Source organism: Wolffia australiana, chromosome 15 (genome assembly GCF_029677425.1).
Source record: "Wolffia australiana isolate 7733 chromosome 15, ASM2967742v1".
NCBI classification, from domain to species: Eukaryota; Viridiplantae; Streptophyta; class Magnoliopsida; order Alismatales; family Araceae; genus Wolffia; species Wolffia australiana.
Genome location: NC_135849.1, coordinates 10,856,635 through 10,878,930, shown reverse-complemented (window position 1 = coordinate 10,878,930; position 22,296 = coordinate 10,856,635). Strand labels below are relative to the sequence as shown.

The following is a 22,296-nucleotide window of genomic DNA, read 5'->3' as shown; positions in this document are numbered from 1 at the left end:
GCCGCAGTCATCCGGTCCAAGGGGCTGGAGAACTCCAAGAGCGGGGTGGGGGTACAGTTAACGAGATGAGTACTCATCAAAACCGCATCGCCCCAAAAACGTCTAGGCGCCTTCGAGTCCAACAGCAACGTGCGCGCTGTCGAGGTAACATAGCTGATCCGCCGTTCAGCCATGCCATTCTGTTCGGGGGTGGCCACACAGGAGGACTCGTGGAGAATGCCCCGGTCAGCAAAGAAAGAGTCGAGGTCAGCGTTGAAGAAGTCTGGAGCATAGTCGGACAGAATGGTCAGCATTGTCGGACCTAAAACGCTGGATGCCGCGACCGAACTGCGTTTGGAGCATGGTGCAAAAATGTCGAACATTCTGCGCAACCTCCGACTTCGCAGTCAGAAGGTAAACCCACGTATAGCGGGTAGCTTCGTCCACAAAGAGTAGGAAGTAGCGGTGCCCCTTCAGACTGGGCTGTGGGGCCGACCCCCATACATCACTGTGGACGCGGAACAGCGGGGTCATAGTGTGAGACGGAGAGGAAGCAAAAGAGGATCTACGATGCTTGGCCAACTGACAAGCTTCATAAATCACAGTCTTGAGGTCCACGCCCAAACATAACGACGGAAACAAACGCTGTAAAGTAGAGAAAGGGGGGTGTCTAAGGCGCTGATGCTCCATCAGAAGACGACCCCGACACTGCTCAGCCGCAGAGAGTAGAGTCCGGTGCACCATGAAGCATTGGGAGCGGCCTCCGTCATCCAGCAGCAGCAGTCCATTCTCCCGCCTAATCGGTGTAGTCCGGCCCACCTTGTCAGACAGAAACATACCGTCAGGCCTGAGGTGGAATGAACAGGAGACGGCATCAACTAAACGCTGTGGAGACATAAGAACTGCCCGCAGGTCGGGAACATGCAGGACGTTGTGGACCACACCAAGACCGTCCACATAGACTGCCCCGATGCCAGCCACACGAAGACGTCCACCCCCTGCCGTGAGAACAGTACGGCCACCCTGATGCCGCTCGTAGGACACAAACCGGGCATTACTCGGGGTCATATGTTCGGTGGCCCCCGAGTCAAGGACCCAAGTAGTATCGGAGACGACAGGAGAGTGAAAAGCCGTATGACCACAGTACCATTCATCGGAAGGGGAAGGAGTGGAAGACGCACCAAAACCACCGAAGTAAGCCGTGGATGGATTCTGCAGGGCTGCCATTTGGTCACGAAGTCGGGCCAAATCTGCCTGGAGCTGATCCATGGTCACTGAGGAGGCGCTGGCGGAGGATGAGTCAGACTGGGCCACATGGCCTTGCCGTCGGCGGCCTCTTTCTTCTTTCTCCAATCATTCAGGCGCTTCTTGCACTTGTTCTTCCCGTGGCCCGGTTTGCCGCAGTATGAGCAAACCTCCGTCCCAGCTGGTGGAGCAGCGGATGTGGGCGTAGGGAGGATCGCCGGGGGCTTGCCGCCGGAAGAAAGTGCAGACGCAGTGGGGGCAGAAAGCAGTGCGGTCGACTCGCCCGGAGGACCGGAGGAGGGAGTCCCATGGAGGAGAAAGTGACTTTCCTCTTGGAGCTCCTTCACCAATTCCTCAAGAGCAGGTGGACCTTCTTTGCGGTGCAAAGCACGACGACAGATGTCATCATACTCGCGGTTCAGGCCGCTGAGGAAGCCCATGATCCGCAGGAGGAGCACATTCTGGTACGTCTTCGATGTCAGGTCGTCGGGTGGAAGATAATAGTCCACCTCATCCCACATCTTCTTGTGGGCAAGTGCATATTCAGAGATGGTCAGCGTCCCCTGACGGAGATTGCTGGCCTGACATGCAAGAGCATAAAGGCGCCACCAGTCGTTGTCCCGGCCACAGAAGGAGCGCGCCTGATCCCAGAATCCTTTGACCGTTTTTTGATGCGGAAACCGGTCGCGGAAGTCGGGAGCCAGGGTGTACGCATACAGCCAGCCGAGGACGAACTGTTCCTCAACGTCCCACGCCGCATGGTGTGGGTGGTCGACTGTAAGGGGCTCTTCAGTGCAGTGCTTGAAGAGCTGACGTGCCTTCAGGGCGGTTTCGACAAAGCGCATCCACTGAAGGAGATTTGGGCCCCGTAGGAGTGTCACCTCCGGGACCGATGGGAGCGGATGGGCCACCTTGTAGGACAAGGCCTCTCGGCGAAGTCAGTCTCAGTGACGGCATGTTGGTTTCGTGGCGGCGCGGCGGCGGCTGGCTGCGCGCTGGCGCGCGCGCTGCGGCTAGGGCTGCGCGCGCTGGCGCGCTGCGGCTTAGGCTGCGCGCGCGCGCTGGCGGCGGCGGCTGCGGCTCGGGCGCGCGGCAGCTGGCGGCCGCGGCGCGGGCGTGCGGCGTCTGGCGGCTGCGGGCTGCGGCGCGCTGCGCGGCGGCTGCGGGCTGCTGCGCGCGACGCGCGGCGATGTGCTGCTGCGCGTGCGCGCGGCGGCGGCTGCTGCTGCAAGAGCGGCAGCGGCGATGTGCGGGCGATGTCAAACCCTAGGTGAGGAGCTCTGGAGCTCTGATACCATGTTGTGGAAGGAAAGAGTAAGATAATGACATGCCCATAACTGAGTACATAGGTGGGTATGTATACCCTAAGAGAGAGAAGGATAGATGGGCTAATGGGCTTATAGAATAGGGCCCATTAGCCCATAGTAGCAAGTCTCTCACTAACAAAGACCATGTGCAAGGGCACGGAACTCTGCTTCAGCACTTGATCGAGAGACCACTTTCAGTTTCTTACTCCTCCAAGTAATAAGATTGCCTCCCAAGAAGGTGCAGTACCCAGAGGTCGACCGACGATCAACCACAGATCCTGCATAATCGGCATCAGTGTAGACTTCTAGACGCAGACCACTGTGACGACGAAACATTAATCCACGGCCAATGGTGCCCTTCAAGAAACGGAGGAGGCGATGGGCAGCATGAAGATGACTCATTCGAGGGTTCTGCATAAACTGACTTAGAACACCCACTGTATATGCAATGTCGGGACGGGTGTGGGTGAGATAGAGCAGTTTGCCTACAAGTCTTCGATAATGTCCGGGCTCAGCCGGATCTTCATTCTCATCCGCACCAAGTCGATGACTCACATCAATCGGTGTCGAAATAGGCTTGGAGTCTTCCTTTCCCAGCTCGCAAAGAAGATCCACTGTATATTTCCGCTGACAGATGAAAATCCCACTCGAAGAATAAGCCACCTCAATACCAAGAAAATATCGTAATGGGCCAAGATGACGTATGGCAAAGTCCGACGACAGATACATAGCCAGCTGAGTAATGGGCTCCGTATCATCACCCGTGATGATAATGTCATCCACGTACACGAGAAGAATAGCCACTCCCCCGGACGTGGAATGACGGTAGAAAAGCATGTGATCTCCATTACACTGACGGTATCCCCGGTTCTTCATGGCCATGGTGAAACGGCCAAACCAAGCACGAGGAGATTGCTTCAAACCGTATAGCGCTTTCTTCAGGCGACAAACAACTGAACTCGGAGTAGACGGCACTAAGGAGGCATATCCAGGAGGTAAGGCCATATAGATCTCCTCAGTCAAATCACCATGAAGAAAAGCATTCTTGACATCATATTGCTGCAATATCCAGCCCCGATCGGCGGCAAGAGCCAAGAGAATCCGGACAGTGTTCATCTTGGCCACAGGGGCAAACGTTTCCTCATAATCAATGCCATACTGTTGGGTGAACCCTTGCGCCGCAACACGTGCCTTGTGCCTTTCAATAGAGCCGTCGGAATTGTGCTTTACAGCATAAACCCAACGACTGCCAACCAAGTGCTTGCCCGGCGGTAGTGGAACCAGATCCCATGTGTCATTTAGGGCAAGTGCTTGTAGCTCCTCCATTGCCCGACGCCAATGAGGAAGAGAGAGGGCTACGTCCACCGTCTTTGGAAGGGAGATAGTGTCAAGGGAGGTGAGAAGAGCATGGTAGGATGGGGAAAGACGATGAGATGAGATGGATGCGGCTAATGGATACAATGGAGAAGGATGAGGGCAAGACACAATTGCTAATGAAGGATTTTCAAGAGGAGTGGATGAGGAGGATGAGGGAACTTCAGGGGTAGGAGGAACACGAGGCTTGCGACGAGCAAGAGTGATACCATAGCGTTTTTCTGGCGGGCAACGGCGTATAGGTAAAGGGGCACAACATAGTGGGATAGAGGGATCCGATGGGGACTCTGCAGGAGGGTTCGATGAAGCAGAGGATGGATCTTTAGTAAGGACAGGTGGATTTGGGAATGGTGCAGGCAGAGGATCAGAGGACAAGGTGTTCATGGGAATATCAGATGGAGGCTCTTCGAGAGGAACAGGCAAGGAAGAACTTGGGACTGGTGATGAGGGAGATGAGTTAGGAAGAATAAGAAATTCAAGGGGATCTGATTGAGGTGGTAAAGAAGGAGAAGGTGGAGAATTCGTCAAAGGTAGCATCCTTGGTGACAATAAATCGACGAGAGGGTGGATGATAACATCGATAACCCTTTTGAGTAGAAGCATAGCCGACGAAGACACATTGGATGGCCCGAGGATCAAGCTTGTCACGACCAAGATGGTGGTTAGGAGCAAAGCAAACGCACCCAAAGACACGAGGGGTAAGATTGGTTCGGAGAGAAATGTTGGGGAAGGAATGCTGGAGACAATCAATGGGAGTAGAGTAGTTAAGTACGCGAGACGGAAGACGGTTGAGAAGATGAATGGCAGTTAGGACAGCTTCAGCCCAAAAATACTTTGGCACATGCATGTGAAATAAGAGGCTCCAAGCCATTTCAAAAATGTGACGAAATTTTCGTTCTGCAACTCCATTTTGCTGGGGGGTGTAAGGACATGTGGTTTCATGGATGATGCCTTTTTCTTGGAAGAAAGTACTTAACGTGGAATTGACATAGTCTCGGGCATTGTTGGAGCGGAAGCGACGAATAGAAGTGCAGAATTGAGTTTGAATGAGAGAGTAGAACTGAGGAATAACAAGGGAGATCTCTGATTTATTTTTCAAGAGATAGGCCCACGTGAAACGAGTAGCGTCATCAATGAATATACATAACCACCGAGCACCGGACGTGCTATGAACAGGGAAGGGTCCCCACACGTCGGTGTGAACGAGAGCAAAAGGAGTCGTCAAATGGGAAGAAGAAATAGGATCGAGTAGTACGATGATGTTTAGCAATTCGACAAGCATCACAAACAAAGCGGTCCACAGAGTGGCCTTGGAAAAGTTTTGGAAATAAACGATAAAGAGTAGCAAAGGATGGATGGCCGAGGCGTCGATGGAGAAGCCACAAACGCTCATGAGACGCCGAAAGGGGAACTGCAGCGGCAGCAACAGCGAGGGGAGACAAGGGAGATCGAACAAGATAGAGACCCTCATGCTCCTCAGCAATAGAAATCGTCCTCCCTGACACCTTATCACGATAAAAACAGGTATTAGGAGTGAATGTAAGATCTTGGTTCAGATCACGAACAAGGCGGGATAAAGAAAGAAGATGATGAGCAAGCCGTGGAACATGAAGGACTTTAGTGAGGTTCATCGAAGGAGAGAGAGACACACGACCAATCCCAGCCACAGTGAGAAGATCACCGGAAGCTGTTTTAACTTTGGAGGAGCCGGAAACGGGTTCATAGGTCACAAAAGCTCTAGGATTGGGTGTCATGTGGGCAGTGGCACCAGAGTCAAGAAGCCAAGTGGATGATGATGACGACGGAGATGGTGAAGGAGGAGGAGAAGGAATGGTGGACATACCCGCGTTAGCTAGAGAGCACGAGCCCACGACTGGAGGGTCAAGCAATCGCCGAAGACGTTCCACTTCTTCAGGTGTAAAGCCGGGAAGAGAAGCACTCGCCGAAGACGCTCCACTTGGAAGAAGACCATAGGACAGAGGCACTTGACCAGGCATCGGTACTTGGTTGACAGAAGGTGCAACCGTAGCGAGATTGCTCTGTTGTGTTCGCTTCCGTTGAAGCTTAAAGCACGTCTCCTTGGAGTGACCCCGCTTTTTGCAGTAATTGCAGAAAAGGGAAGGATCACCTTTGGAGGATTCCTCAGTCCGAGTAGATGGACCACGAGACGAAGCTCCTGCTCCAGTCGATGTGGTCGTCACCGAGGAGCGCGTGGAGGAAGACGAATGTGCTACAAGTGCAGAAGCCGGGGTCTGGGACTGCTGAAAGCGAGATTCTTCAATTCTCGCGCTGCGAAGCGCATCCTTGAAGGAAAGCTCTTTCTCCCGGTGTATAAGCTGAGCCCGTACCGCTTCATATTCCGGGTTAAGTCCTATAAGGAACTGAAAAACCCGAAGTTGAAGAGTGTACTTGCGATCCACCGAGTGAGGGTCCGGAGGCATGTAGTGATCAATCTCATTCCACAGAGAAATGAGTTCTGTTCTGTGCTGTACGCTGCCGAGAGAGAAGCACAGTCGAGGAGGGAGCGCGGTGCGGGAAGCCGGAAATGTGGCCGGAAAGAAGCTGCGCCGCCAGGAGAAGGAGCTCAAGATCGTGACGAATGTAGAAACGCCAGAGATCGGAGCTACGGTCGAGCCCAGGAACCCGGATTAGGGTTAGAGTTAGGGCTCTGATACCATGAAGACAAGAAGAAAGAACAATTCTTGATTCTCAAACAAAGAGATTACAAGGGGTTTTATAGGGAGCCCTAATGGGCTAATAATAGAAAGGGCCCTTAATGGGCTAATAATAGAAAGGAGGTAATAATAGAAAGAAGAAAAGAAAAAGGAAAGGAGACAATAATGTCAACAGTGCATACTTGCTCAGGCGATCCACAACAACCATGATGCAGTTGGCTCCATGAGACAGAGGCAGCCCTTCCACAAAGTCCATCGATACATCGTCCCAGACTTTCTTTGGGATTGGTAATGGCTGCAATAGTCCTGCGGGCGCCAATGATGACACCTTGTGAGTTTGACACACATGACACCCTTTGACATAATGTTTGGCATATTTCTTCATGCCTGGCCAGTACAGATCTTGTGCAATTCGCTTTTATGTCATGAGGTGACCAGTGTGCCTCCTCGTTGGAGAGTTATGATAAGCAGATAGAATCGATGGGAGTAAACTCGAAGACGCTGGTATCACTAAGCGACCTTTAAATAATAAAGTCTGATGATGCAGGCTGTAGTTGCCGCATGGCTCTGAATCGTCCTGAAGAGATTGTACAATGCTCTGTAGATGATCATCAGCCATAATTTCCTTCTTCAAAACTTCCAAGTCTAACAGTTGCATCTTCGATGCCGATAAAGCATTAAGCTCAGGCAACTTAGGGATTGGAGAGAGAGCATCTGCGACAGAATTTTGCTTATCAGGCTTATATTCAATCTCGAAATGGTACCCCATCAGCTTCCTGATACATTTTGCATATGGCTCTTGCACTTGCTTCTGCTTCAGCAAAAATTTGAGGCTCAGTTGATCTGTCCTTATGATAGGATCCTTGATAGGATCCTAAACCTATCTAGGGGTAGTTTCGTCATTTAGCCCACAGGGGCGTTTTAGATATTTGCTATTATGTATTTCCCTTTAAATAGGGATGCCCTCCCTTTAGGAGGGCAGCCAAGAAGAAGTTAGAAGAAGTGTTCTTGTCCTGGCCCTCTCCTCGTCTAGGTCTGGTTTCTCTCTCCCCTTCTTTGATCCCCGTCCTCGCGATCGTCTCCACTTCACCGCGTCTTCAGGCGGCTCATCCCCGGCCGATCCCTACCCCTTCAGCTCGGCCTTCCCCCAGACCATTCCCGTTCTCCTCTCTACCCCGGGAACTTCTACCTTCCTCGCCCTCTACCGTCCCTCCGATACGAGCCTAGATCAAGGATCGTATCACCTTATAGTGAAACGCTGGTGGATCAGGTAATGTTGCCATTTTTGTTCTGATAGCACGATTGCCATTAGCTCTCTTTCATATGCTGATTTGAGCTGGCTTCTTCTCGGTAAGGTATGGCTGAAATATGCGATGGGGTGCCCCCCTTGTAGTGTTCGCCCGTCCCAATACCGGTACCGGATGACAGTATCGGGATGGATGTTGTATCGGATACCGGAAAGGCAATTTTACGGTATCCGGTCATTCCGATATCCAGGTATCGGATATTGGTATTGGATATCGGTTGCTACAGTACCGATAACCGATATCGATATCCGTCTCGGTGTTGAGATCCGTCTCCGTCTCAGGGGGAAGGATGACAATATCGGATATCGGGTGTGGATATCGGTTTTCGATATCCAACACCGATATTTTATATAAAAATATAATTCATTTATTATAAATGAGTGAGATAGATAGCTTCTCAATATCGGTACCGATATCCGGATATCAGTTTTCGATATCCGGATATCGGTTTTCGATATCCGGATATCGACAACTGATATCCGGCATCCGGCATCCGTCTCCGACATCTGGATATCGAAAACCGATATCCGGCATCCGGTATCCTCCTCGTCCCTCCACCTTCGGTAGCCGATACCGATATCCGTCTAACCCCATATAGACGGATGTCGACCGATATCCGATATCTGATATCTGGCACCGTACCATTTTTTCCCGGATATCGGATATTGGTTGTCCGATACCGGATGACGGACAGATATCGGTTGGGCGAACACTACCCCCTTGCATGAGGTCCGCCCCTATCCGTGTCCCAAAGGCGTCTGTCTCCACTGTAAACGGCATCTGGAAATTTGTCAGAGATAGTACCGGTTTTTCCGTCATCGTCTTCTTCAAGTCCTGAAATGCGGCTTGTGCCTCCTCATTCCACCTAAAAGCATCTTTCTTCAGTAGGGCAGACAAGGGTGCTGCCTTCATAGCATAATTCTTGATGAACCGCCTGTAGTAGGCCGTCAAACCCGAAATCTACCGAACTCCTTCAGCGTTTTGGGAACAGGCCAATCCACCATCGCCTGAATTTTTACCATGTCTGCTTGTACCCTGTGCTCTGACATCCAGTGTCCCAAAAATTCAAGTTGTGTGCGTACAAACTGGCGCTTCTTAGGATTAATATGAAGAGAGTTGTCTGTCAGAACTTGGAAGACCTGGTGGAGATGGTTGCGGTGGTCTTCAATCGACTGACTCTAGATTAGAATATCATCAAAGAACACCAACATGAAATGGCACAAGAACGGGTGGAACAAGTTATTCATTAAACATTGGAAAGTGGCCGGGGCATTCATGAGACCAAAAGGCATCACCTTGAATTCACAGTGTCCTTCGTGAGTTTTAAAAGCCGTCTTGTGTACATCTTCTGCCTTCATTTGAATCTGGTGATAACTCGACTTGAGGCCAAGCTTGGAGAATAATGTCGCCCTATGAAGTTCGTCTAATAGTTCCTCCACCACTGGAATGAGGTATCTATTGACTATGGTCAACTTATTCCGCGCCCTGTAATCCACACAAAATCTCCACCCATCATCTTTCTTCTTCACGAGCAACGCCGGGCTTGCAAACGGACAGTGGGACGGTTGTATCAGTTCGACCTGCATTAGTTCATGGACCAAGCGTTCAATCTCATCTTTCTGCAAGAGTGAATGGACGTGTGCCTGGTATCAATGGTATAGCGTGATCCACATCTCTGATAGACGGTAGACCCCGTGGGGCAGTGAAGACTTGTGTAAATGCCAGTCTTAGGTGTTCCTCCCAGGATGTGACAAGATCAATGTCGTCCTGGGTTGTGATGCCTTCGACATGATATAATTCCACCATCATTAGATCTTTGTCCGCTATAGCTTTCTTCATTGCTTTGGCCCACAGTTGGGAACAAGATAACTTGCGGTCTCCTTGTAAGGTAACTAGCTGGCCTGCACTTTTAAACTGGATCAGGATCTGGTCCCGGTGGATATGCATCCGTCCTAGGGAGGAAAGCCACTGCATTCCCAAGATCATATCTGTACCTCCAATCTTCAATGGTAAAAAGTCGCTCTTTAGCTGTACTCCTTGAATTGAGAAGGGAATTCTGCAGCATATCCCCCGGCTAGATGTCTTTTGGCCATTCCCCATCATCATCTGGAATCGGATTGGTGTCTTTGAGGGGATGTGTAACTCATGAATGATGACTTCACTCAAAAAATTATGCGACGCACGGCTCTCAATCAATATAGTTAAAGGACGCCCTTGGATTTCTCCCAACAATTTGACGGCCTTAGGGTGGGTGAATCCCATCATGGCCGATAACGAAACTTGAGCCAGAAGCAGCTCACCACCCACTTCCTCGTCGTCGTCACCCAAGTCATCTGGAGTGCCCTTGGTCTGTCGTATCCGCATCTTCCTCACTCTCTCAAATGATCACCAGCTGTAATGTCTTCTTGCATTTGTGACCGGGTCCAAACTTATCATTACAGTTGAAGCAAAGTCCCTTGTCTCGCCTTTGCTGCATTTCTTCTCGAGTAAAAATCATCTGCTTGCGGTAGCCCAATGACTCTGCATGGGGTTTTTCATTCATCCCCTCCCACTTCGCTCTATGCCCGCCAGGGATGAGCTCTTTCTGTTGGTTTTTCCCCACGACGTCATGACTTGATGTTGCCATTTTCTGATATCCACGGCAGTAACCACTCACATTACTGGAGATTCCATATGATGAGCGGTTGCCTTTCAGATATTGCTGGTGATACGCCTTCCAAATGGTAAGGAGCATCTTTTCGGCCTTGATGGCTGCATCCATTAAATTCCGGAGCCCTTGAATCTGATCACGCAGAAACTCTGCCTGTATCTCCTCTTTCAAACCTTTCAAGAAAATTTGGTATATCATATACTCGGGTATCGGTGGTAAGTACATAGAGAGACATTTGAAGTCATTGCAGAACTCTTTTACTGTACCGTGCTGCTTAATGTCCATGAACTGATGCAGGATATTATCCAATAATGCCTCCCCAAAACCGCTTTCCAATCTGGATCTTGAAGTCAGTTCAATTGTCGAATGTATAGCGCTCCATAGTCCACAGGAACTGTGAGCTTCCCTTTGAGAGTTTCTCCTCCAGCCAAACCCTAGGCGACAGGTGGAAGGAGACCAACTCACGAGAAGAACAGAAAAACGATAATGAACTTCCCCGCAATTATTCCCGTGTACACTATATATATTAGGGTATACGGGTTGTACATAATGGGCCTCATATGCATAATGGGCCAAATACAGAAAGAGATATAAGAAATGAACGACATATAATGCGCCAGCTAACAGGAACCATTGCAGTACTGGGCCTTCCAAGTAAGGCAGCACAGAGTTAATCCTATCCTCCAAGGGAACCTTGTGGACCTTGAAGAATCGTTCCATCCCACGCAGCCAGGGGTATGCTTGTCCTGCTACGGTTGTCCTCAGTGGTTTCCTCAGTAACTCCCATCTCAAGCTCATTCGCCTCCGTAACTTCTTGTGTTCTTCCGCACTTCGTGGGGTGCTTTCACCATGGCGGAAAGATACCAACGATTGCAGCACATGGCGCAGAAATTCGCCTTGGTTTTCCCGTGTTTGCTTCGCCTCCTCACGAGCTTGTGCCACTGCATCAGCAATGCACTTATGTTTGGCCTTAAACCGAGCGAACTCTGTCTCAGTGGCATCAAGACGAGCTTCGAGGTCCTTCCATGTCATCTTGGCCAAGACCGTTGCTCTGATACCAAATGATACGCCTTGTGTATCAACAGACAACAAGAAAACTCAACTATGTAATCGTGAATGGTGGTTCCTTCTAGCTCCTGCTCGTGCTCCGCTAGCCTGCACTCTCCTAGAAGGATTCAAGGTCGATTCCCCCGTCACCCTCCAGAAGACATTGCCTGTTGCCCATTCAGAATCCAGCAGAAAAAAACCCTAACCTACTCCAGATCTCCTCCCATCCTTAAACCAGTACTCCTGGATTCTCCTCTTTCAAACTCAGCCCGACCCATGACTGGCTCGGCCCGACATCCTATTATCCTCTTTCTCCTTTCGCTTCCTTCTCCGATACCCCATGGGAGGTAAAATCATATGACAAGGCAGGAGTGGGTGGTCCCGGTTTCTGAATCTGAGCCTCGTGTATGCATCCAGACATAAAAAGATGTGCCGATCCATCCCCAACCATCCTGTAACCCTCTCATTGGATGTAGGTGTACTAAGGACTGCTGGATCCTTATATACTCTTCCAGCCTCTGATCGGACAGGGTGTCGGCCAAGCATGGAGGCACCATCCTAGCACTCCCAAACTGGGGCCTGCGGGGTCCTTGCAAGGGTGAACATACATGGGGACTCTGCTTTTAATGTGCCCCAAGCTGCCTGTCATCAAGCCAAGAGGGGAAGGCTATGCTGTCTCCCAGCTTGGCACAAAAGAATTCCCAGACTTGAGGAAAAAATTGCCTATCTAGGGTTAGTTTTGTCATGATAGCCCACTAAGTGCATTTTGCTCATTTGGCCATTATGTATTTCCTTTTAATAGGGCAGCCTTCCCTATAGGAGTGCAGCCAAGTAGAATGCAGTTAAAGTCACTTGTCTCTTCTCTTGATGTCTAAGTCCCCTCTTACCCAATGTGATCATAACAAGGTAAGGGGTTGAGAGGGAGAAGAGAGAAGTTTGTGGAGTTACATCAAAGAGGATATGACTGTTGGTTCTGTATCATAACCATATCCGTTTCTGTTCCCTTAAGTCTACCCACCCGTTTGGCCAGTAATAGTATGTTCAAGTCTTGCATTTTCAATACTCCTAGGCCCTGCGCTCTACGTATTCTTGGACCATCCCCCTCCCTCCACCCTGAGCTTCTTCATAGGAATCTCCTTGTCATACCTTTACGCGCCTTCAAACCCCACACGTTGATGGGGATTGCTGTGCACATGTTGCAGATGCACCAAGCGCTCCCTTATCTAGAACCGGTGGCCAATCCATGTCCTTGAGATGACCCTGTCAATGGCAGGGGTCATCTGCATATTGTTGTACAGGGATACCCCATTGGAAGCTAGGGGTCTAAAATTACTTAAACATGCTGTGGGACCAAGCATATGTTGTACTTTTACGAAGTGTATCTGCTGCCAAGACAAAGAACAGTGGTGCTCGAGGGCATCCCTTTCTGACCCCTTTTTGTGGATCCATCTCTCTTGGAAGGGTATATTCACCAAGTGCATCCGTTGCAGAGATGAAGAGCACTGGTGCCAGGGGGCATCCCTGTCCGATTCCCCCTTTGCGGTTGAATTCATCTTCCTTTGGGGGGACTTTCACCAGTACCAAACAAGAGTGGGATATACATCTCTTAGTCCAACCCACCGATTCTACTGAACGCCTCAGCATTGCGTAGATGCCCACAGGTAATGCCTGTCAACGCTGGCTTCAAGGACGAGGTAGAGAGGCAGAGGTGATGCTGCAGCCCGTGAATTCTGGCGTCTTTTGTTTCTGTTTCAGATCTGAGTTGGGTTTCTGTTGACTGGTTTCTCTGCCTCGTCCTTGAAGCCAGCCTGGGTGCAGCTGCTGCTCTGTCCCTCAGTTGAAGGGAGCAACCTGACAAGTTGGGTGTACATGGCATGGACTATCAAAATACATTGTAAAGGCCAAATGCCTGCAAAGCCGTGTTTTGCCAAAGCATGTCCTCCCCTTCATATCAAAAGCAAACCATTGTGTTTTGATATGACAATGTCAATTTTTTGAATAATTTTATAATTCTTCCTCTGCATCTCCTTTCTGAAACTTCCCCCGGTGTTGAGTTGACTTATTGGTAATTCCATCCTTTGACTCAGATGGAACTTTTTTCAACTGCTTCCCTTTTGTCGCTTTTTGTAGAGAGAGCTTTCACATATCCCATATTAACCTCAGGACTATATTTAGTCTGCTCTATATTTAGTCTGCTCTATATTTAGTCTGCTCTCCTTCATGATGACCTGAATAAATCAATATCTGGAATCATTTCTCTATACAATATCTGAATCATTTCTCTTCATACTCAGGTCTGAGGCCCATGAAGAAACCGTACATACACATTCTAAGAGTGGACATCTCTCTTTACTTTGACGATTTATCATTCAACCGCTGTAGTTGATCTCTCTCCGTGATGTCATCAATGCTCTGTCTTATTCCATCACCGTTTTATCAACCTGGAGGAGATGCGCTACCTTCACTGCAAGTCCCTACTCCAGTCAGGAATTCTGCTTCTTGCAAAAATTGAATGGAATTGATTCCCATAACTCCTTGACAAATTCCATGAACTGTGAGTGTTAGTACATTTGTAATGGCATGGTTTTGAGATGCTACTCATGAATCAGTGCCTCTTCTGTGTCCCATCTCCTTAATCGTGTAGGCGACTCATCAGTCAGCTCCTAACTCTGATGATCTGCCAGATTTCTTCTCAGCAAGGTGAAGCGCACTAACTGATTCCATTGATAAAGGTCTCTTCCATGTGAATTTAAGCTTCTCAGAGATGAAGAGATGATCCTTAACGGTGAGATGTATTTGAGAAGATGTGTGAGATATGCTCCCAGGAGGATATTGATACAGTCTGTATCAAATTGGTAAGAAAAGATCAAGAAATTCATTTACAAATGTAAATGTTGCTATTGCAAAGCCAGATCCCTCGTCCAAATCCCCGTGATCACTTATCCTCTTGTAGCTAGCTCTTCTTGATGATACTGTTGAATATATTTGTTGTAAGGCTGATAAATAAGCCTCTTTTGTATTGGGTTAACCAGCCCATTACCCGATCTGTTCAATTGACAGAACGGGTAAGTCGGCCTTAACGGGTAGGCTTATTATCGGGCAAGTAACGGCTAGTAAAAACTAGCCATTACAGGCGTATATTTAAATATGGACTCATTGTACACGAATAGTTTGTTGGTTTTTTGATAGTTTCTCTTACTCTGTGCTATCTCTTGTCTCTCAAACTAATTTTTTACAGGTGGAGAAATGCTAATTTTTTAATGTCAAGTTATTGGATTTTTAGATCTCTAGTTTTGACGGAATGACTCATTCTAGTTGATTGTTTTCTTAACCCTTTTGTTCGTTGTTTTGATAATGCATATACTTTATGTTCTTGGCTGTCGAATGGTACAACATAGTCTCTCATACCTGTTGAAGCTTAAATTTTTTTATTTTCTTTTTTGAGTCCTTTCCTGATCAAAATTTTAAATCACATGCATGAAATATCTTTTCAGGGGAACATGATGAAATTTATCGTTGAAAACATAGAAGCTTCTTATTTTGAAGTTCAGCAGTCAAATGATGCAGTCAAAGAGGCTTCTTATTTTTTTAAAAATCTGTTTGAAGGCTTGTCATCCTTGTCGAGTGAATTCCTGGTAAGCATATGATCCCTAAACTTGTAGATGATGTGGGGGACGGATGAATTTAGCTAGCGTTTACTCCTTTAAGTCAAGAATCTGATGTCAAAATATGGCTATTTTTTTCTGTAAACGGATTCCTGGCCTCAGTTTTGGGGGCTTCCATAATTTATATGAATTATAAAAACCATATCTCGCTTTGGATTTAATATAGGGTCTTAAAGCGCCGGCCTTAGAAATTATCGCACTTGCAAGGTCCATTTCTGATTGTCATGCACAACTCCACGGCGTTATGAGAAAGAAGAACGATGAACTTGAAGAGGAAAAGGTATTACTCGAAAAATTTATGAATCATCAGTCAAATTATGATATCTTCCTCAAAGGGATGTCTGATATCATCTTCCAAGAGCGTAGGCCCTGTTTCTTCAAAAGCATTGTGAGCTGGAAAGACGTTTTCAGGAGATTGTATCGGAGAAGCGAGTCAGTGAAAAGGAAATGAGTGTAAGTTTCCACGTCATTCACCCTCTTATATTGTAACGGTTAACTTACTTCCAGTTCTTCATTTACAGGAAATGGTTAGTGAACATGAACTAGAAAAAGATGAGCTTGTTCAACATATACTTGGTCTTCAGAAAGAAGTTTCATGCCTCTCATCTTCTTTTTTGGCAAAAGAGAAGGAAGTCACGTGGAAGGAGCTCGAGAGGACAAAAACAAAGCTTAAAGACACAGAATCCAAACTCAAAAATGCAATTCAAGATAAAGTCAGACTCGAGGTGGCAACAATCTGCTGTTACTGACCGAACATAATCTTTTGGCGATTGCTCAATTATTCATTTTACTCTTTGAAATTCTATTGTCCACACAGAGTGAAAAAGCACAAGCAGAACGAGAAATTAAGCAGTTGCATAGTCAGAAGACTCTCCTTGAGCGTGGTGCTAACAGGCGCGAGTCAGTCTCTAGGTTTGATTCAAAAGCTCTTGATTTCAGTAAATCGAGGAATCACAGTGGCCCATGCAATCAAATGCGCCAGGTGAATTTAATTTGCGAGGCTATAATCATATTTCGGATGGATAAATTATTTATTGGTATTCTTTCATAAATTCGTTATATATCAAAGAATAATACATCCGACGTTATTCGGGCATTTAGGTCGAGGTAGGTGCATTTGAAATAGAGGAGATTGCCTCTTTGAAAGAAAATTTGATGGCTGAAATGATCCAAAAAGAAGAAGCTCTTGTCAAAATCGGGTTCCTCGAGGATGAGCTGGATGCATTGTCCAGCAGACTGAACTCGTCCGACTCTGAGTTGACCTTGTTGCGAGAAGAAATCGGGACTATGGTAGGCTTCATCTTTCGGTCTTAGTTGACTGAGCGGCGCTCTTTCTGGAACAGTTTGATAATTTCCATGATGTTTCAGGCTCTTAGGTTGGATGAAAGTGAATCTGCCAGACGAGAAGTCCATGATTCTCATGATTGGATATCCAGACAAAAGGAAGAAATGGCAATGGTGAGTCAAAGCTTGGCGCGCCAGTCTTCAGATGGAGCTTATGAGTTCATTTTTTTTTACAATTATGTTTCAGCAACTTACGGAAGCGCTGCTGGAATTTGAGACTGAGAAGTCTCTGTGGACCGCCACGGAAAAGGCATTATTGGAATCTGAGGAAAGATCCAAGCATGAGATTGCGATGCTGACCGACCTTTTAGAAAAGGTAAGTCGACGAATGTTTGAGTCCGGAATCAAGGCATAATTAGGTGAGAGATAGAATTCTCGAGTGCCGTTTGGAAAACAAAATTTTTTTGACGTCACTTCAGAGTACGGTTCCATTCCTATTCGTAGTAGGCAAAAAGTGCGTATTCTTCTGGATTTCTTTGAAAACTCTCTTTTTCATGATCAAAGCTCCCTGTCTAACAGGTAAAGTGCGAACTGGAATCTTGTCGTAAACGGTCCGAGTTTCTTGAGGAGAGATTATCTTGCTCTGAACACAATTTAATGGACGCGAGTGAAAGCAGGTGAATGATAATTTTGAATTTATTATCTTCAATTTTATCTTTGTCGATAGTTCATTCATTATTCCCCCCGCTCGTCACCGTTCCCGATAATTTCCCATTTTATATTTTTCTTTTTCATATGGGTGTTGGGGCAATCTACCTAATCAATAATCTTCGCCTCCCATTGTGCAGCATTGCAAAGATGTCGGAGATTACCACGCTGAAAAATGATCTTGAGCGACTAGAACTCGACGGACACGTTTTCGAGAATGTACGCTATTCACCCATGTTGAAGTAATTCGTCAGTCTAATTTTCTTCGCTCTGCGTTCAGGTTCTCAAGGCTTCGATGGAGACGCTTCTGTCGGAAAATTACAGTGCTAGCGAGCAAATAAACATCCTTCAAAGTCAGCTCCTCTGTTTCGATGAAGAGAGAGCTCGTCAACGCTCCGAAATGGACGAGATTTCCGGTCAACTGGATCGAGTGAGTTCCGCTAATTGGCCGTTGACCTTTCTTTCTCTCCAGTCGTTGACTCTTTTCCTCTCAGGAAGCGCTGAACCACGGAATCGAGAAGGCAAAGCTGAGGAGAATGCTGGGCCGGACGCAGGCCAAGCTTGACGCTTACCGAGGGAGGTATGTGGAAGCGGTCGAAGAGATGAGCTTCATGAATAGAAGGTACGAAGAAGCGTCTTCCAAGCTCAAGGAGAAACTCGCATCTTACGCAGTACAAATTCTCAATCTTAAGAAGCAAATCGCCGCGGCCGCTGCCGGCGGTGGCGATTGACCAATATACTCATCGTTATTTATTTATTTATTTCATGTTTCTAATGCTTTTGACTCTGGGACGGAGAACGATTCGTTGTCCGTCCCGTTCCGTACCGCACGACGGTCGTGCGGCTACGTGTACGTTTGAAGTACGTGGGCTTTGTGTGATTATCATCATTCCCGGTCAAGATTTATTCTTTTTTCTGCTCTTTAACTCTTTTTGCCCGAGTTTACGAGTTGAGGAGAGAGCCTCACGTTATCATCGTTCGAAAAATCCCCTTCGTGGTCTCTCGCCGGCGGCGATGGCGGAGGCGATGGCGTTCGGCGCCGCGGTGCGGTGGCCGGAGCGGCGGCGTCTTCGGTGCTCTTCCGTGGCGGATCAGTCGACGGAGGATAAACGGAATAACAAGGCTTTCAAGGAGCTCGGTACGTCTCTCTTCCCTTTCCTCCCCTCTCTCTTAATCTTTCTCGTCTGGAGTTCATTGCCGGTTGATTGCTCCTTCTCCCGCTTTTCCCAAATTAAATTTTTTTTTCCTCTGCTAGGGTTCTTCTCGTTTAAGAAGAAGATTGAGGATGCGGTCACCCGTGCTAGATTGATTGCCTCGGAGGCCCTGGAAACGGAAGAAGCCAGGCGAGTTGAGCAGGAGGCGGTTCTCCTCCGGCATAATCTCTGGGATGACCCTGCCAAATCCAGTGAATCTCTCAGACTACTATCTCGCTCCACCAGAGTGGTTAAAGCTCTCAAGGAGCTGCAATACAAGGTGCTGTGCTTCCACAATTGTGCAACGTGAGTCTGTCTACCGATTATTAGTCCAATTTTCAGCGTGAAAGGAAGCGTTTTTCCCTTATTAAATTCCTGTACGGTCGTTCACGCTGCTTATTTTTCACGGATGTCTAAAAAGTTCTCTCCTTTCTTCTCAATCCGGTGACCCATCCACGCTGATTGTTTTAATATCGAATTTCTTTCTTTGATTGCAGTTATCTGCTTGCCTTATGCCGACTGAAATTTTGACATGTTCTTCGTGCAGGCCGAAGAAGCAAAGCTAATTGCGGAACTGGCGGAGACGGACTCCATAAACCATCGACTGTTCAAACAGGCTTACGACGCATCGATGGATGTAAACAAATTCTTGGATCAGTACGAGATGTCCAAGTTTCTCACTGGCCCCTACGATCGGGAAGGCGCCTTCGTCACAGTCAGAGCCGAATCGAATGACGTGGCTTCTCAGGTTGGAGATTCTTTCTTTTCTTTTCTTTTCTTTTCTTTTCTTCTCGGCACCGTAAACATGACAGCTACATCAACAGCTGTGGACAGAGAAGCTGGTGAGGATGTATAGCAGATGGGCACAGAGACATGGCTATGAAGCAAGAGTTATCGAAAGCGTTTCATCTCATGGAACCGGCCTTTGCTCTGCAACCATCGAGCTTGAATCCGAATACGTTTACGGGTATCTTCTGGGGGAGAGGGGCTCTCACCTGATGGTCAACGGGCCCGTCGGCGGGTCAACCCTCCAAGAGGTGGGTCAACCATAGGGATGGGAAAAATATTTTCATTCTTGATCAAACGTGCAAACGTTGGCGATCAAACACGAACCGTAGAAAATAGATTCGAACAATGTTTGCGAACCGTTTGCTAACACACGGAACTGTTCGCGAACACAAGGAAGGAATTTCATAATTAGTCTATGTTTTGAACATGGAGCTTCTGCATTCTGATTTCCTGGTACTGCTTCGGTGAGGAAGCTTTTGCTTCTGCATTCCGATTTTTCGATCTTCTTCTGTCATATTTTGGTATGTTTTCTCTTCCTCTCTTTTAAGGGGGCGTTTTAAAGTGTCCTCCTTACGGAGGAAATGTTCAGAACCCGAACACGAACATGAACAGAATTTTTTGGCTGTTTGTTTGATGCCGAAAACTCTATCTAGTCAACTGCCTATCTCGTTGACTGATACGAGTCTTTTCTTTTTTAGGGAATCTCGGCGGTGGTGGACGTCATCCCACTCTTCCTCGAGTCAACACCCGACCTCGACGTTGACGAAGCGGACTTGGAGATCTCCTCGGCTCCCGAGCCTGCCGTCACCGTCCGTCACTTGCCCACCGGCACCGTCGTCCAGTGCTCAGGTATCTAAAGTCCACGTTCCCACCGTTGACTTCAAGGGTCAACGTTGACCCATCTTCTTGCAGGGGAGAGGAGCCGGTTCGCCAACGAGATGAAGGCGCTGAACCGCCTCAAGGCGAAGCTTCTGTTGATGTCGAAAGGAGAAGAGCCGCAAAAGTCCGACGCAGCACGGAGGAAGTACGTCATCCGTCCTCGCCGGCTGGTCAACGACATCAGAACGGGGCTGCAGCTCTCTGCTTTGAACTCCGTCTTGGACGGCAACATCGAGCCGCTTATCAGAGCCCACATCTCCCAAAGAAGAGGCAGGTACCCCGATTTCTGATTCTTGCTAAAACCCAACAAAAAAGAATAAAAAAATCCATTTTTTCCTATAATACCAAAATTAGAGGAAATCGAATTACACGTGGCCTCAGCTCTCCTTGCCAGAGATGTATCGGCTGCCTTTAACCTGCCCATGCCCACCGCTTAAGAGAGAGAGATAGAGATAAAGATACAGAGAGAGATGTCATGGTCGTGGGGAAGAGGGAGGAAGCAGGAGGAGGTGAAGAAGACGATGGGGCATCAGTCGTCTGAAGTGTTGCACCAGAGGCGGAAGTTGCCGTTGAGCACCGCTTCCATGGCAGCCGTTGGATTCATCATCGTCGGCGTGATCGGCTACGCTGTGGTTTATGTGAAGGCCAAGCCGGGGACTTCCCCTGTCGATGTCGCTAAGGTCGCTTCTGGCGCGTCCGAGGGAGACGTGCCACGGCGGCCTTCCAAGTAGGCTTTCCTTTTCTTTCTTGTTGCTTCTTTCTTTTATATGTTTACGCTGTTGCCGAGTTTGCCTTTTAGAAGAGGGGAAGGTAAATAAAGAAGGGTTTTTTTTAACCTATTCTATCTGGTAGAGGGTTCAACTTGATGTGGGAAAAGGTTGAGAGTGCTTTCTTGAAACAGATGATGACCACAGCGACGAGTGGGCACATGTCTTGTGAAAATGTCGCACAAGACCATAGTCTTTTAATCCAAAGTTGAAGCTTTAGTTTTCTGTATAACTTGACAAAGAGATGAAATCGTGTTTTTAAAAGTGCGTAATCAAATAGCTTATAGAAATCAGCAAATGGAAAGTTTTCTTCATGGATATTATAGAATCAACAAAACATCGGTGTATCAGATTTTACAAAGAGAAAAATATTGAGTAATTGATGAGAAGGATTTTTAGTTATCGGCATTGGTGCATCCCCTACAGTGATTATGTATCCAACACCCACTTCTCCTTCATGCACCAACACCCACCACAGGGATGAAGACCATCTCTTTGCATTCATGGTATGGCTGTTGTAGTGCGTGTAGATGAGTGAGGTTCATGCGAAAATTGATGTATTTACACTTAGTTCCATGCCTGCGGGCACTAAACTTGTAAGCACACAAAATTAGGGAATCTAGTGGTGGGTAGAAGTTGTCTCCATTGAAAATAGAGCTTAGATTTGGTGACAGCTACTAGAAGAATAATGAGAGTAACAGATGAAATATTTCGATCTGAACTTAAGATACATACATAACAGATGTTATTAGAGAGAAGTTTGATCTAATGACTCAATGCTATGTGGAAAAGGTCTACATGGGTCTTAACTATGGAATCAGAAGGATTGATCGGTTCTAAATGGCTCCTAGTTAATTTTTATGCATAGATCTATCTAAACATGGAAATGGAATACTAAATGTCAACTCTAATGCGCCAAAACTCATTTGGACTCCTACATTCCTATTGGATCAGGTTATTTCGTCCTTGTATGGTCGTTTTGTACTTTTCCAGATTGACTTTTGACCCTCTCACATGTACAAGCACACGAAGACCATTGATATAAAGTTAATGCATATGTTCCTGTATGTTTTTACTTACAATCATATTTCTAGATTTATGACACCATCATTTATGAGAGATATGCATAGTTTCTACTGTCCCAACATCAAGGCCATTGTTAATCGCCAATTAGGTTAATCTTGGGCTGAATATTTTTATGAGGTAAACTGGTAATTATTGTACTCTCCATTGGCCAATGAGAGATGTTGGACGTAAATTCCTTGCACATCCCTTTAAAACAAGTGTGATATGCCTACTACACACCCCAAAACAGACGCTGATGACTGCTGAACCTGGATTCACAACACGCCATAGATTGTTCACCCCAATGCAACTGACCCCCACTAAACACCAGTAAATCATAACATAGATAGAAAATAAGGCAA

General features: G+C 47.4%; 2 protein-coding genes across 5 annotated transcripts in view; both read left to right on the top strand.

Moving 5' to 3' along the window:
• The window catches only part of LOC144712719 (P-loop containing nucleoside triphosphate hydrolases superfamily protein), a 37,443-nt gene extending 19,427 nt beyond the window's left edge, over positions 1 to 18,016 (top strand). Inside the window, exons 17-28 of the mRNA XM_078586998.1 lie at positions 15,079 to 15,219; positions 15,416 to 15,529; positions 15,616 to 15,702; positions 15,771 to 15,974; positions 16,067 to 16,231; positions 16,351 to 16,539; positions 16,618 to 16,707; positions 16,781 to 16,909; positions 17,113 to 17,210; positions 17,382 to 17,460; positions 17,522 to 17,671; positions 17,736 to 18,016. Of these exons, the coding sequence (XP_078443124.1) occupies positions 15,079 to 15,219; positions 15,416 to 15,529; positions 15,616 to 15,702; positions 15,771 to 15,974; positions 16,067 to 16,231; positions 16,351 to 16,539; positions 16,618 to 16,707; positions 16,781 to 16,909; positions 17,113 to 17,210; positions 17,382 to 17,460; positions 17,522 to 17,671; positions 17,736 to 17,972 (1,683 nt within the window). The 3' untranslated portion in view covers positions 17,973 to 18,016. The remainder of the gene's footprint in view (positions 1 to 15,078; positions 15,220 to 15,415; positions 15,530 to 15,615; positions 15,703 to 15,770; positions 15,975 to 16,066; positions 16,232 to 16,350; positions 16,540 to 16,617; positions 16,708 to 16,780; positions 16,910 to 17,112; positions 17,211 to 17,381; positions 17,461 to 17,521; positions 17,672 to 17,735) is intronic.
• PRFB3 (peptide chain release factor) lies at positions 18,008 to 20,769 on the top strand. Of its 4 annotated transcripts, none has more exons than XM_078587000.1 (7): positions 18,008 to 18,379; positions 18,497 to 18,714; positions 18,982 to 19,182; positions 19,259 to 19,471; positions 19,922 to 20,072; positions 20,136 to 20,372; positions 20,497 to 20,769. In XM_078587000.1, the coding sequence occupies exons 1-7, from the start codon at positions 18,016 to 18,018 to the stop codon at positions 20,550 to 20,552; spliced, it is 1,440 nt and encodes a 479-aa protein (XP_078443126.1). In that variant the 5' UTR covers positions 18,008 to 18,015; the 3' UTR covers positions 20,553 to 20,769. The 4 variants fall into 4 exon arrangements, with proteins under 4 accessions (XP_078443126.1, XP_078443125.1, XP_078443127.1 ...); XM_078586999.1 differs by having other exon boundaries at positions 20,484 to 20,769; XM_078587001.1 differs by having other exon boundaries at positions 18,009 to 18,379; positions 20,136 to 20,376.
• The last annotated feature ends 1,527 nt before the right edge of the window (positions 20,770 to 22,296 follow it).

What these genes read in the sequence shown, in the direction of transcription:
- PRFB3 (XM_078587000.1), top strand. Translation starts at nt 18,016, where the DNA reads ATGCTTTTGACTCTGGGACGGAGAACGATTCGTTGTCCGTCCCGTTCC. An exon ending in CGAATGACGTGGCTTCTCAG is followed by an intron (nt 19,183 to 19,258) that starts GTTGGAGATTCT and finishes CTACATCAACAG; the next exon opens with CTGTGGACAGAGAAGCTGGT. An exon ending in CACCGTCGTCCAGTGCTCAG is followed by an intron (nt 20,073 to 20,135) that starts GTATCTAAAGTC and finishes ATCTTCTTGCAG; the next exon opens with GGGAGAGGAGCCGGTTCGCC.